Source organism: Phycodurus eques, chromosome 13, assembly GCF_024500275.1.
Source record: "Phycodurus eques isolate BA_2022a chromosome 13, UOR_Pequ_1.1, whole genome shotgun sequence".
NCBI classification, from domain to species: Eukaryota; Metazoa; Chordata; class Actinopteri; order Syngnathiformes; family Syngnathidae; genus Phycodurus; species Phycodurus eques.
Genome location: NC_084537.1, coordinates 16,180,759 through 16,192,501, shown reverse-complemented (window position 1 = coordinate 16,192,501; position 11,743 = coordinate 16,180,759). Strand labels below are relative to the sequence as shown.

At 41.7% G+C, this 11,743-nt stretch overlaps 1 protein-coding gene across 5 annotated transcripts in view; it reads left to right on the top strand.

Moving 5' to 3' along the window:
• The first annotated feature begins 286 nt into the window (after positions 1–286).
• Positions 287–11,743, top strand: part of rc3h1b (ring finger and CCCH-type domains 1b) — a 20,392-nt gene continuing 8,935 nt past the window's right edge. For 4 of the 5 annotated variants that reach the window (XM_061693543.1, XM_061693540.1, XM_061693542.1 and 1 more), the window contains exons 1-10: positions 287–445; positions 1,489–1,901; positions 6,429–6,549; positions 8,616–8,855; positions 8,935–9,110; positions 9,253–9,453; positions 9,573–9,705; positions 9,856–9,974; positions 10,050–10,162; positions 10,272–10,511. In XM_061693543.1, the coding sequence (XP_061549527.1) occupies positions 1,671–1,901; positions 6,429–6,549; positions 8,616–8,855; positions 8,935–9,110; positions 9,253–9,453; positions 9,573–9,705; positions 9,856–9,974; positions 10,050–10,162; positions 10,272–10,511 (1,574 nt within the window). In that variant the 5' untranslated portion in view covers positions 287–445; positions 1,489–1,670. The remainder of the gene's footprint in view (positions 446–1,488; positions 1,902–6,428; positions 6,550–8,615; positions 8,856–8,934; positions 9,111–9,252; positions 9,454–9,572; positions 9,706–9,855; positions 9,975–10,049; positions 10,163–10,271; positions 10,512–11,743) is intronic. The other variant, XM_061693541.1, reaches the window with a different exon arrangement.

Below are 11,743 nucleotides of genomic sequence, written 5' to 3'. Positions count from 1 at the left end.
AATCCGTAGGGTGTAAAATAATCGAAAAACAAGACAAGAATGCGTGCGCCTTATTTGTTGTAACAGCTGATCCCAATCCATATGCATCCCTCCCTCTTTTTCATATCTAATTTGTCATATGCGTGCACACACACGCACGCGCATGTGTGTACGTGTGTGTGTGTGCACGGGCATCTCCAGTTGTTTTCTTTTGGGTCTTCCTCGAGCGCAGCTCCAGCAACTCGCCACTCGGGGGAGCCCTTAGCTCGTCGAGCACGCGCACACGCACACGCACTCGCCTCAGCTAGCTGTAACCGGCTATCCCCGTCTGGTCTCGCCCCGGAGAGTTGACACCCTTCCCCGACAAAACCCCCCTCGGCAGCGGCTGCGCTGCACCGTCGACATGGCAAGGAAATATCGCATTTTCTTTACAGAAGATGAACATCTTCCAAGTCGTTTGGAATGAGTGAGTAGCGGCGCCGTTGCGGAGAACATTCATGGGCAATGTTTGCAGCTGTGTGTTTCTGTTTCCCTTCTATTTGCGATGCCCAGCTATGGCTCGCCTGGGTTTCTTCGTTAGCATGTTAGCATTCCTCGTCTCCAGCCTAGCGACCGGAGTATTTTGTGTTCAGTGTCTCCAATACGTGACGAAAGCACTTCCCTATTGTGTTTTTTTCTGCATTTAACAGTAACGACACATTTAAAAGCAATTTTGGGATGCTTTGGTGTAGCAATGTTACATAATCTCCTTTCACTTCTCTGTGGTTCGTCCAGTTTTCTTGTTTAATACTCGCCCACGGCCCGTAACGACGCCAAATACACGTCGATTTTGTTGTTGTTGTGTGTAAATGGCCGAGTCATAACCCTCCGATGAAAAATGTAAGCATATAAAGTAACTTAAGTTGTTAATTGTCACGACGTTAGCTCGCTAGACCGCTTAGCCACCCATAGCCGTACCGTGCTAACTAGTAAGCTATTGCCCCCCCGTAAATCAGCTGAGTATGAGCTTTCTATCAGTTAACCACTCGGTACGTGTGACACGATAGTTACGACAGTAGACAACTGGAGCCTACAATCAAAGAATGCTTGCGGCTTATTGCTACTTTAATTCTAGTGGCAAACGTCAGCTTTCACAACAAGTTGGGGATAGCGTAGAGAGGCTATTAGCTAATTCAAGCACCCTTTGTCCATAGCCTCAGCGGCGAGCAGCTCGACTCAGTAGGCCCACACAAGCGAGTTGTTTTGGAACCGTACGGTTAGTTCCTCACAATCCTTCGGAGTTGCAGTTTGGACACCTTACTACCTCCGGCGTTTCCTTTGGATGTTGTTGAATGCTAAAGTAGCGACAAAATCCTCCCTTAAATCAATCTAGCGTTTAAATAGAGAGAGGATTTGCTAATTAAATGTTGTGAGTATGGTTTATTGGGTGTTATGTGTCACAATGTAAATGCATTGTGGTGTTTAATGACAGTAAAATGTGTTTTTTTCTTCTTTTCTTTCTCTCCCCAGTATTCATCGTGTGATGTGACCCAAAATCCACAATGTGTGAGGACATTTAGTTCGGAAGAAAAACAAATCTTGATTCCAGTGGAATCTTTCATATATTATTATTATTATTATATATTTTTTCCCCCCTGTGTCATAGTTTATACACATTCGCACGCACTCGTCGCCACCCACATATAATCATCATGCCAGTTCAAGCGCCACAGTGGACAGAGTTCCTGCTCTGTCCGATCTGCACACAGACATTTGAGGAGACCGTTCGGCGGCCCATCAGTTTGGGCTGCGGACACACTGTCTGCAAGATGTGCCTGAACAAGCTCCACCGCAAGGCCTGTCCCTTTGACCAGACGGCCATCAGCACGGACATCGAGCAACTGCCTGTCAACACAGCCCTGCTGCAACTGGTGGGAGGCCAGGTGAGACAGCTGGACTCTTTTATCACAGTGCTTCCCAACCTTTCTTGAGGCCAAGGCGCATATTTTACATCAGAAAAATATCACGGCACACCACCATCCAAATATGTCACAAGAAGTACAGTGCCACCTTGACTTAGAAGATAGATGTACACACTAACCTTTTTGAAACAGAGCTACTTCTTGGGTACTGATTAATGCGAAGAGCTACTAGTTTGATCTATAATTTGGGAATACTTCAGGTTAAACTATGTCACTTGCAGGTTATTCATATTACGACTGCAAATAATTTTCGCAATAGATTAAAAAAAAAAAAAATTCCTCCAGAAATTGATTATGATTCAGGTATTGGTTTGGTCCGTAACATGTTTAAAAAAAAAAAAAAAGGCAGAAATGTTGAACATTGTTTTCCAAAGTAAAAAGCATGTTTTTAAAAATGTAGGTATGTTACTAAAATTTTCAAAACACCTGGATATCAAAGTAGGTGACATAATTGGATAGAGCAGTGATGCACGAATAAAATGAGCCCTAGTTTGTAAGAATCAGATAGGGATTTGATTTTATGTCAAAAATACACCTAGAGTTTTCCGCCCAGAAATCACTGTAAATCATTAGGAATTGTGTGGCTGAAACCTTGATTCTTTGATAGGAAAATGCCCAGATGTTAATTAGTTAAGACAAAAATGTGATGTTCAAACTGGCCATTTTCCGTTTTTTCAATGGCGGCGTCTGCTCAAGCCATCTGAGCATCTCATGATTAAACTGAGAGCAAGCAAGTCGTCAGAATTACTTCGAACTACACAGAAAAAAAGAATAATAGTGAATCGGCATCATATTGTTTTCTATCGTCACCGAATCCTAAAACCCGGTGATTATTATTATTTTTTAATGCCGAAATCGAGAAACATTTTCATGTGTCAGAACCACAGAACATCTCAGCCGATTTATTATTATTTTTTAATGCCGAAATCGAGAAACATTTTCATGTGTCAGAACCACAGAACATCTCAGCTGAATTGAAATTTTCAAAAATGAGGTGGTAAAGGGGTTTCCCAACAGCATAATTTGAAAAGAAGAAGTATTACCTTGTGTAAAATAATGAGAGAATGTGATTTTGCTGGACCTAAATTCACGTGCCCAAAATGCAGTACAGCTAAATGGAAAGAAAATGGCGGTTGTTTTTCTGGATTTAGTAACTTACCTAGTAAATGTGTTATTTTGATTAAACACAAAGAATCTGTCAGTATACATAGAGGACTACAAAAATCTGAATATTTACTGCAGAGAGGCTGAAATCAAAGGGTTTTGACAATTTTCCTTGAAACAATGACCTCCCAACGATTAAGTGATTTATCTAAATGGTTGCACATTTAATTTGATAATTTATTAGTTGTCAATTAATTATTGCACATCTACTTACGATCTTCATTAATTCCAAGACAAAGCATAATTTACTCGTATATGAAATCTATTTTCACCATTAAAATTAATTGAATTTCAATAATCTGTTTCAGCCCCCAAGCGTGTTCATGCATCTGTAATAATAAAAACTAACTGTCTTGTTTAAAAAGTAAGTGCAACAGCCGTATATAATGTAATGTTCATGTTGGATATGTGCCCTTAAGGGGCGTGGCCTATTGAATGAAGTCTGGAGTTGGAGCATAAATACATAATACATAAGACTATAGTTTGCTTGTTACAAAATAAGTCACACACATTATACTATTTGAAGGTAAGTTGTTTTAATGTGTCACATTTTTTTTTTTTGACGATGCTTCTCAGCTTGTGAACTGTTAGGCCATACCGTTACCTCCTGTGTGGCTGTGCAGACTTAGTTTGTAGTATCTTTCAACTTGCCCTTGGCAACAGTTGGCTATGTAGGCAAAATGTTCCCACATCTTACTCTGCCTCGGTTTCCTTAAAGAGCTCCAGACAGGCTTGTAGCTATGAAAGCTTGTAGCCATTTCGAACACGCTCTGGGGACTAACGCGCTGCCCACTACAGAGCACCATGGCTGCAGAGCAGACATAGACTGTTGCGTGACGCTACACCTCTTTAAAAAAATAAAAGATAAACGTCTCTTTTGATTGGCCCCAATTTCCGATCAAGTGATCAGATCGGGACTATAATATATTGAAATAATGACAATTTTTGTCTCAATTTACTTACAATTTGGTTTGTGTGGAATCCTGTTTAGTTGAACCCACAGCTATTTTATGAATGGCAACAGGTGGACCGGTTAATTGGGTCTTCTGCCATCTAGTGGAAGAGGATTTCATTGTTCCACCTGTCACTGTACAACACTGGCATAGATAAATGAACAAAGACTCAGTTTTATTGCTGTCAAGTTTCAACAAATTGGAAGTGAACCAGGATTTGATTTCTGAAAGACGTGAGGTAAGGGAAGAGGAAAGAATGATTGAACTTGGTTGACCAGAAATCTATAGAACGGAGCCCTGAAGTAATTGGGGAGGGATCAGATAAAAAAAATATATGAGCTGAATAAACAGTGAGCGGTCTGAGAGACACAGTAGATGTGAAACCAGTGAAGGGGTGTATGTGAGATAACAATGTCGAAGAGTCTCTTGATGAGGATGGATAAAAAACCAGACTGGCGGGGACGGAAGCCGGACTGGAAGGGCCCACCCGCCCCCCACATTCCAAAAAGAAGACTGAATTGTCCATAGTTGTGAATTGTCCATAGATGTGAAAGCAAGTGTGAATGGTACTTGTCAGTATGTGCCCAGCGATCGGTCTAGGGTCTACCTCTCCTTTCGACCAGAGTCAACTGGGAAGGGTTCATGTCACCCGTGACCCTAATGAGGATAGGCACTATAGAACATTGATGGATGGATATTTTGATATGGTAATGCGTGATATTTTTAGTGCGTTCTAATTTGGGTCTTGGAGTTGAAAACGCCACTGCTATAAAGGAATTGCTGAAAATAGAAATGGTTCTCAGATATTTCCATGGTATTTGTTAACACTGTAATGGTAATGAAAGTGAAAAGATCCATACTTGTGACATTTGTGAGCTTTCAATGGTTTGAGAAGCTTTTTGCTTCAACTGATGGTGGGGGTGCATAACACTGGACACAATTATTATAAACTCTACAGCAAAGTGAATTCCAAGACTACCTTTCTGTACAATATATAGTTGTTTTGAGGCTTTTATCTTTGTTATACTGCCATCATGTGATTTGCTTGGTTGACTGGCTTAATTTTTAGACAGACAGGATAATCTACTGTACATAGTCACTGGGCGGTAATACCTTACCAACCCATTTGCAAACTGTCAGTTGGTGTATTATTTAGTAGCCTTTACACCGATCTTATCGGCCTGATCGGTATCGACCGAAAATTTGGATTTTATGCTGATCGGCTTTGTCATAATTCGCCATTGATCGGCTCTGCAAAAGAAATTTACTCCGCGTCGCCATCGTGTATGGTATATTTGAATCCAAAAGCTAGTTTATTTTTCGCCTTGTCGCCTGTCTTTTGACGTAGTACTGTAAATATCTGACCACCAATAAACTTATTTAAAAAAACATTGGCGGTGTGGGACAGACAACACGTCTGTGACAGACAACACGTAATGTGTGGATCGGACGACAAGACAAATTTGGTCTTTCACAATTGCACTATGTCAGACTACTGCAATAAAATCTTATATTCCGACACTACCACATCCCGTTTTTTTATTATCATTGAGCTTTATCTTGTCAACTAAACGCGACCGGATACACTGACATGACAACAACAATCGATGGCATCGTGTGTAATATAATAACTAAATGGGGGGAAAACGTGTGTTGGTGGTCACCGGTGCTCGGGGGAGGACTTTAATTCAAGGATTGCTTGAGGTATGTTCACGTACTTTTAATACGATACGGCTCGCAAGCGGGCAACAAAATGTTATGTAACCTACCAAGCTAGTGCCAGCACTAACGGTTGTACCGGCTTTCTGTCGAATCATGCTCTAAAAGTTTCGGTGTATGTGAAGTAATGTAATTACAATAAAGTAATTTAATTACAGTAAGTTAGCACCCATTATTTCTGTCATGTTGTAATGTTGGTTGGACCTGACTGATTAGAATACATGACCTGACTAGAGCAATGATTTCCAACCTTTATGGAGCCAAGGCCCATTTTACAATTGAAAAATCTCACGGCACACCAACAAACAAAAATGTCACAAAAAGTGGATACGTTAATTACTGTATGTACTTCTTGCCATCGAATAGAAGAGCATTTATTTGTTCTGTCTGTCACTATGCCTCACTGGTATAAATAGATGAGCAAAGATATATTTCTTGTAAATATAATTTTTTGAGCAATTAAGTAAATGAACAAGTAATTTAAATAGACACAATGCTCCATCTTGTAATCGGATCGGTGATCGTTTTTTAAACTCGCTAATCGGCCCCAAAAATCTTGATCGTGTAAAGACTGTTATTTAGTGTGGCAGTGACACAATATCACTGAAAGCTTTCTGGCGTTGACCCTTTTTTCATTCCCCCTCGTGTGCAGGTTCCTAAGGCTCAGCCAGTTGGCTTGATTAGCAGTCCTGAGGACTCTCAGCATTATGAGGAAGCGAGGCAGTGTGTGGAGGAGCTGGCCCTCTACCTGAAACCCCTCAGCAACATGCGAGGTACTTCAACACGCACGCACATCATGCGTCTGTTCGTCTTTTATGACCACTTCTCATTCATACTACCTTCAAATTAATCTCTTGTCGATTTATTGTACTGCAGTGTGTTGCCAGAGTTAAGATACAATAGCAATACTGTATAATCGCTTGTATCTGTACTACATTGTGCATTTACCAGTGTGTTTGAGTCGCATGCCCGCCTGCTTAGTCACACCAATTAGTGCATGAGATGAGAGTTTTACATTCTTATTGACAAACCAGGCTGCTGTCTGTTTGGGCAGAAGCTGACATGGGTGTGATTTGTGATGAGATAATTATAGACAAGTCATCCAGATGGTGTGCTGTTATTCCACTAAAGCGCAGCTACTATCATTTAATAATTATGTAACGGCAAAGATCTGCGTGTTGTTTGTAGTTGGCAGCTCTGCTCGGTAAAGCAATAAAACCTCTTAATTCCAAAAATGAAATATTTTCTTTTATTTGGTACTATGACTGTCATCTGTGATGCCATTGCATTAGCATGCTGTGATACAACTTCTCACATCCCCTTTTAGTCGAACTCACCAATCAGATTGACTCTCCGCTTTAACTGCAACTCATTTGAAAATGTTTTGTCTTTAATGACCTTGTAAAACCTGGGTAACAGTTAGTTTCATGCCTGTGAGAGCTGTTGCTGCCAACACCCCTCACAAGATAAAACAAACATGTTGAGTCTAATGAAAACGCATGTACAAGGATCCGAACAATACATTACTTGTGAATATTTGGATGTGATTTTAAATGTCAGGGCTGACTGCAGTTTTTTAATTTTTTTCATTTTATTAGTTTTTTAAGCCTCTTTTACACAGCAGACCTGGCATTTATCCACCTTTAGCTTTTACACAGAACTCAGCAATCACAAAATTGGATGACGTCAACAGCTGCATCTGGTGTGAGATTTGAAATAGGACGGGAGCAGTGAGTGTCGACTGTACTACAGCTTTATCCGGCCATTCTGCATTGATACTGTTTATCGAGAACAGAGACTAAATAAAAATGGCAGAAAAATGCTGGCTTTTACTGGCAGTGCAAAAGGGCTTTAATTTGTGCACGCATGCCTGAAATTAAAACATCTTGATGGAAGTAATGTAATCAAACTGATGCAACCTGCCATAATGGTGGTTACTGTATCATTATTTAGTGTAACCTGTGCAGCAAGCATAATAGATTTAGTGCACCAACTTGACCTGTCATAAATTTGAAATGCCGAAGTCAGCGCTGACAAGTCCTTACAGTGAAGTACCACGCTTAAACTAAATAGACGCTACCTAAAAAGAGTTTATAATAAGTACATTAATAGTTCTAAGTATGCAAGTATACCTCAAACTATGATCCCCAAACAGTTAAATATCATTTCAAACTCATCTTACATAATTCGACCAACACTAATGTCAACATACTTCCATGGAACCAATTACTACTCTTATAGCACAGGTGTCAATTTCAAGGCCTGGGGGTCAGATCTGGCCCGCCAAGTCATTTCATGTGGCCCGCGAAAGCAAATCATCTGTGTCAACTTCCATGATTATTGCTCAAATTCTCATAAAATAATAAATAGTAGCGTTGAGACATTGCAGGCATTTTCTGTTTATGGTAACTTGAACAATAGTTGAACAAACTATTATCCTTGACTTTTGATTTCAAAACTAGGTATCCATCAATTTGTTCTGTGTATGTAATAATGAGGTGACGAAACATTTATATGGTTTCACAGTCAACGGCCCTCTGAGGAAAACCGTGACTATATTGTGGCCGACAAAAATGAGTTTGACACACCTGCCTTATAGTATCATATAAAGAGCACAAAAAATGGGAATTGGGGAGTGTTTTAGTGAATAGCTGAGGATTGGTTCCACAGAAGAAGAAAAAAACATGAATTGCGAACTGCGAATAGGGCGTTGTTCATTGTACTTCCAAGGCACACCTGCTGATAAAAGTTTGACAGGTGCTTAACAAAATTGAAGTTCTTAAGTTCTTAATGTTATTGGGAAATCGGTGATTAATATCTTGGGCTGATCTGTCACCAGGGGTCGGTCTGAGCAGCACGGCCCAAAGCATGCTGAGTCGACCCATGCAGAGGAAACTGGTCACTCTGGTCCACTGCCAGCTAGTAGAGGAGGAGGGCCGCATCCGGGCCATGAGGGCCGCCCGCTCTTTGGGCGAGCGGACAGTCACGGAACTCATCTTGCAGCACCAGAACCCCCAACAGTTGTCCTCCAACCTGTGGGCTGCAGTCCGTGCACGTGGGTGTCAGTTTCTTGGCCCAGGTATATCCCCTACCTCACAAAAAGACCACTAATTAATGTTGACTTTTCAGTCGATCCTAATTTTGATAATTTCTCCAAGCGATGCAAGAAGAGGCCCTGAAACTGGTCCTCCTCGCACTGGAGGATGGCTCAGCTCTGTCCAGGAAGGTGTTGGTTCTCTTTGTTGTCCAGAGGCTTGAACCTCGATTTCCACAGGCCTCCAAGACAAGCATAGGCCATGTGGTGCAGCTCCTCTATAGGGCCTCCTGCTTCAAGGTACGCCAGAGGAACATTTTTTTAAACTGTGGGATGCCATGTCTTTGGGCTTCAACAAGATCATTGTCTTTTGTCATTTTAATTCTTTGATAATCATTCTCTACAAACGTTGTGGGAAAAAAAACAATCTATGGCTTCTTAGGTGACCAAACGTGATGAAGATTCATCCCTCATGCAACTCAAGGAGGAGTTCCGTACTTATGAGGCACTGCGGCGCGAGCATGACTCTCAGATTGTTCAAATTGCTATGGAGGGCGGCTTGCGCATCGCACCCGACCAGTGGTCTTCGCTGTTATATGGGGATCAGTCGCACAAGTCACACATGCAGTCCATCATTGATAAGGTGTGTTTGCTTGTGGTGTACTTGCATAGTCCAACATGCTTCTTCTGAGTTTGATAAGGTGCCTGCCAAGGATAAAACCACTGAAGTGTTGATTCCCTGTTTTTCTGTGACCTACATAGCTGCAGACCCCAGCATCCTTTGCCCAGAGCGTCCAAGAGCTCACAATTGCCCTGCAGAGGACGGGAGACCCAGCCAACCTCAACAGGCTGCGGCCTCACCTTGAACTGCTTGCCAACATCGATCCCAGCCCTGGTAAGAATGAAGAGAAAGTGTTCCAACTATGAAGCAAGACAAAAAGACGGCCTCAAATAGCTCCGCTGTGAGCTGAATTGTGCAGAACTATTCAGGTATGAAATTGCAATGTTGAAACATAATCCCCCACTTTGCTCATTTCACACCCAGATGCTCCCCCTCCCACATGGGAGCAGCTCGAGAAGGGCTTGGTGGCCGTGAAGACGGTCGTGCATGGCCTAGTGGACTTCATCCAGAACCACAGCAAGAAAGGAGCTGACCCTCAACAGGTAGTCTTCTATGTCAGTTTATAGAATACATAGGTTGTTTTTACACTCATAATTATGAGTCAAATCTGTTTGGAGCCTCCTCAGCACAGCAAGTATAAGACGTACATGTGTCGCGACATGAAACTGAAGGGAGGCTGTCCTCGTGGAGCGAGCTGCACCTTTGCTCACTCTCAGGAAGAACTGGAAAAGTCAGTCTCAATTTAAATATTGTGGTCGAATATACAATTTGAAACTATGTAATAATATAGTTATTAATATGAAAACATTTATATCCGCTCTACATTTTGAACTCTTTAGGTATCGAAAGATGAATAAACGCCTGGCAGCTCGCCTCCCTGGTTCAGGAGGGCCAGAAGAGGGCCTCCCCCTCGATGTGGGCGTGACCAGGAAGCCTTCACCCCTCACCAACGGGAGCGTCGTACCCTCCCTGCCCCAGCTCATCGCACGTGGCGCAGACACAGTCCCGTACGAACTGCTGCGGAAGCCTCTCAAGATGGACGGAGGGAGCCCAAGTGCCCCGGGATCACCACCTGATCTGTAAGTAGAGAATACCTGATAATGCAGAATGCATTCGTGTGCAGTGAAGTAAAGTGGACAATTCATCTGGTCACAGCCGGTTGTTAATTGAACAACTCTTAAAGATGCATCAAAGAGGTTTAAAAATGACTTGTAAATTTGACACACCACACACAAGTTTTTATTTTTTAATTATTTTTTTAAAGCCTGCCAAATTTAAATGAATAAAAGAAAAATCATGTATGTAAAATAAGGCTCTGAAATCATGGAAAAATAAGGCTCACCCTCGAGCTGCAGGACTGTGGGCATGTCCGCTGAAGGCGCTGGAGATAGGGCTTCGCCTGTATATGTTTTCGCTTACGCTATGTGCTCAAGAGTCTAGTCTGCTTCTCGCTGATTGTGTGCCGCTGTGGTTATGGTTAATAAACGGTTAACTTTCCAGTGTACAATTAACTTTCCTGTGTCTCTGCTATGTGGAAAGACTTACACGCAAAAACTCTTGAGTAAGATGCAGACATTTTGGACAATCCCACCACTTTAAACGGTGCCTTGAGAAACGGGTGATCCGACGAGATCCAAATTTGGTTTTTTGCTTTGGCTTGTGAGCAAAAATTCAAGATGAGAGCACTGTTTGGTGGCAGTGAGTTCAACTCTCTTCACAACAAGCAGCAGTTGACTGAGTGAACAATTCTTCCAAAAAGAGGCTTCAAGCTGTTTAATGCCACTCCCAGTTGAAGTTTGTCAAACTATACATTAAACAGAGTGACACGTGTATTTAAAACAAATATATAACTTTGCTCTTATGGTCTGCTAGTTTAATACTAACGCATAAAGGGAAAGGCTATAGACATGCTATCAGATATGTCCACCAAGTAGACAGACAGTATTGCAATACTCAGTCATATCGTCTTTAGCATCTGCGACAAACGTCTAATTTTACGACAGCATACTGAGTCTCTTACAGTAGTTGTAAAACTCTTCTTTGTTTGTCTGTACAATTGTATTATGTTGCCCCCAGGGGGCCAAGTCACATACACCAGAAGGACCCGCAATTAATTAATAATGATGACCAAATTGTTTTATTAATTATGTTATGGGGGCTGGACTTGACGTCATTTCATTGGGATAAGATGATTTGAGAAACGAGTGTTGGAGTTTCGAGTGTCGTCATAGAACGAATTCAACCCGTATCTCAAGGCACCACTGTTGTTAAAGCAAATTACAATTTAGGTCACTAAATAATAAGTGGCGGC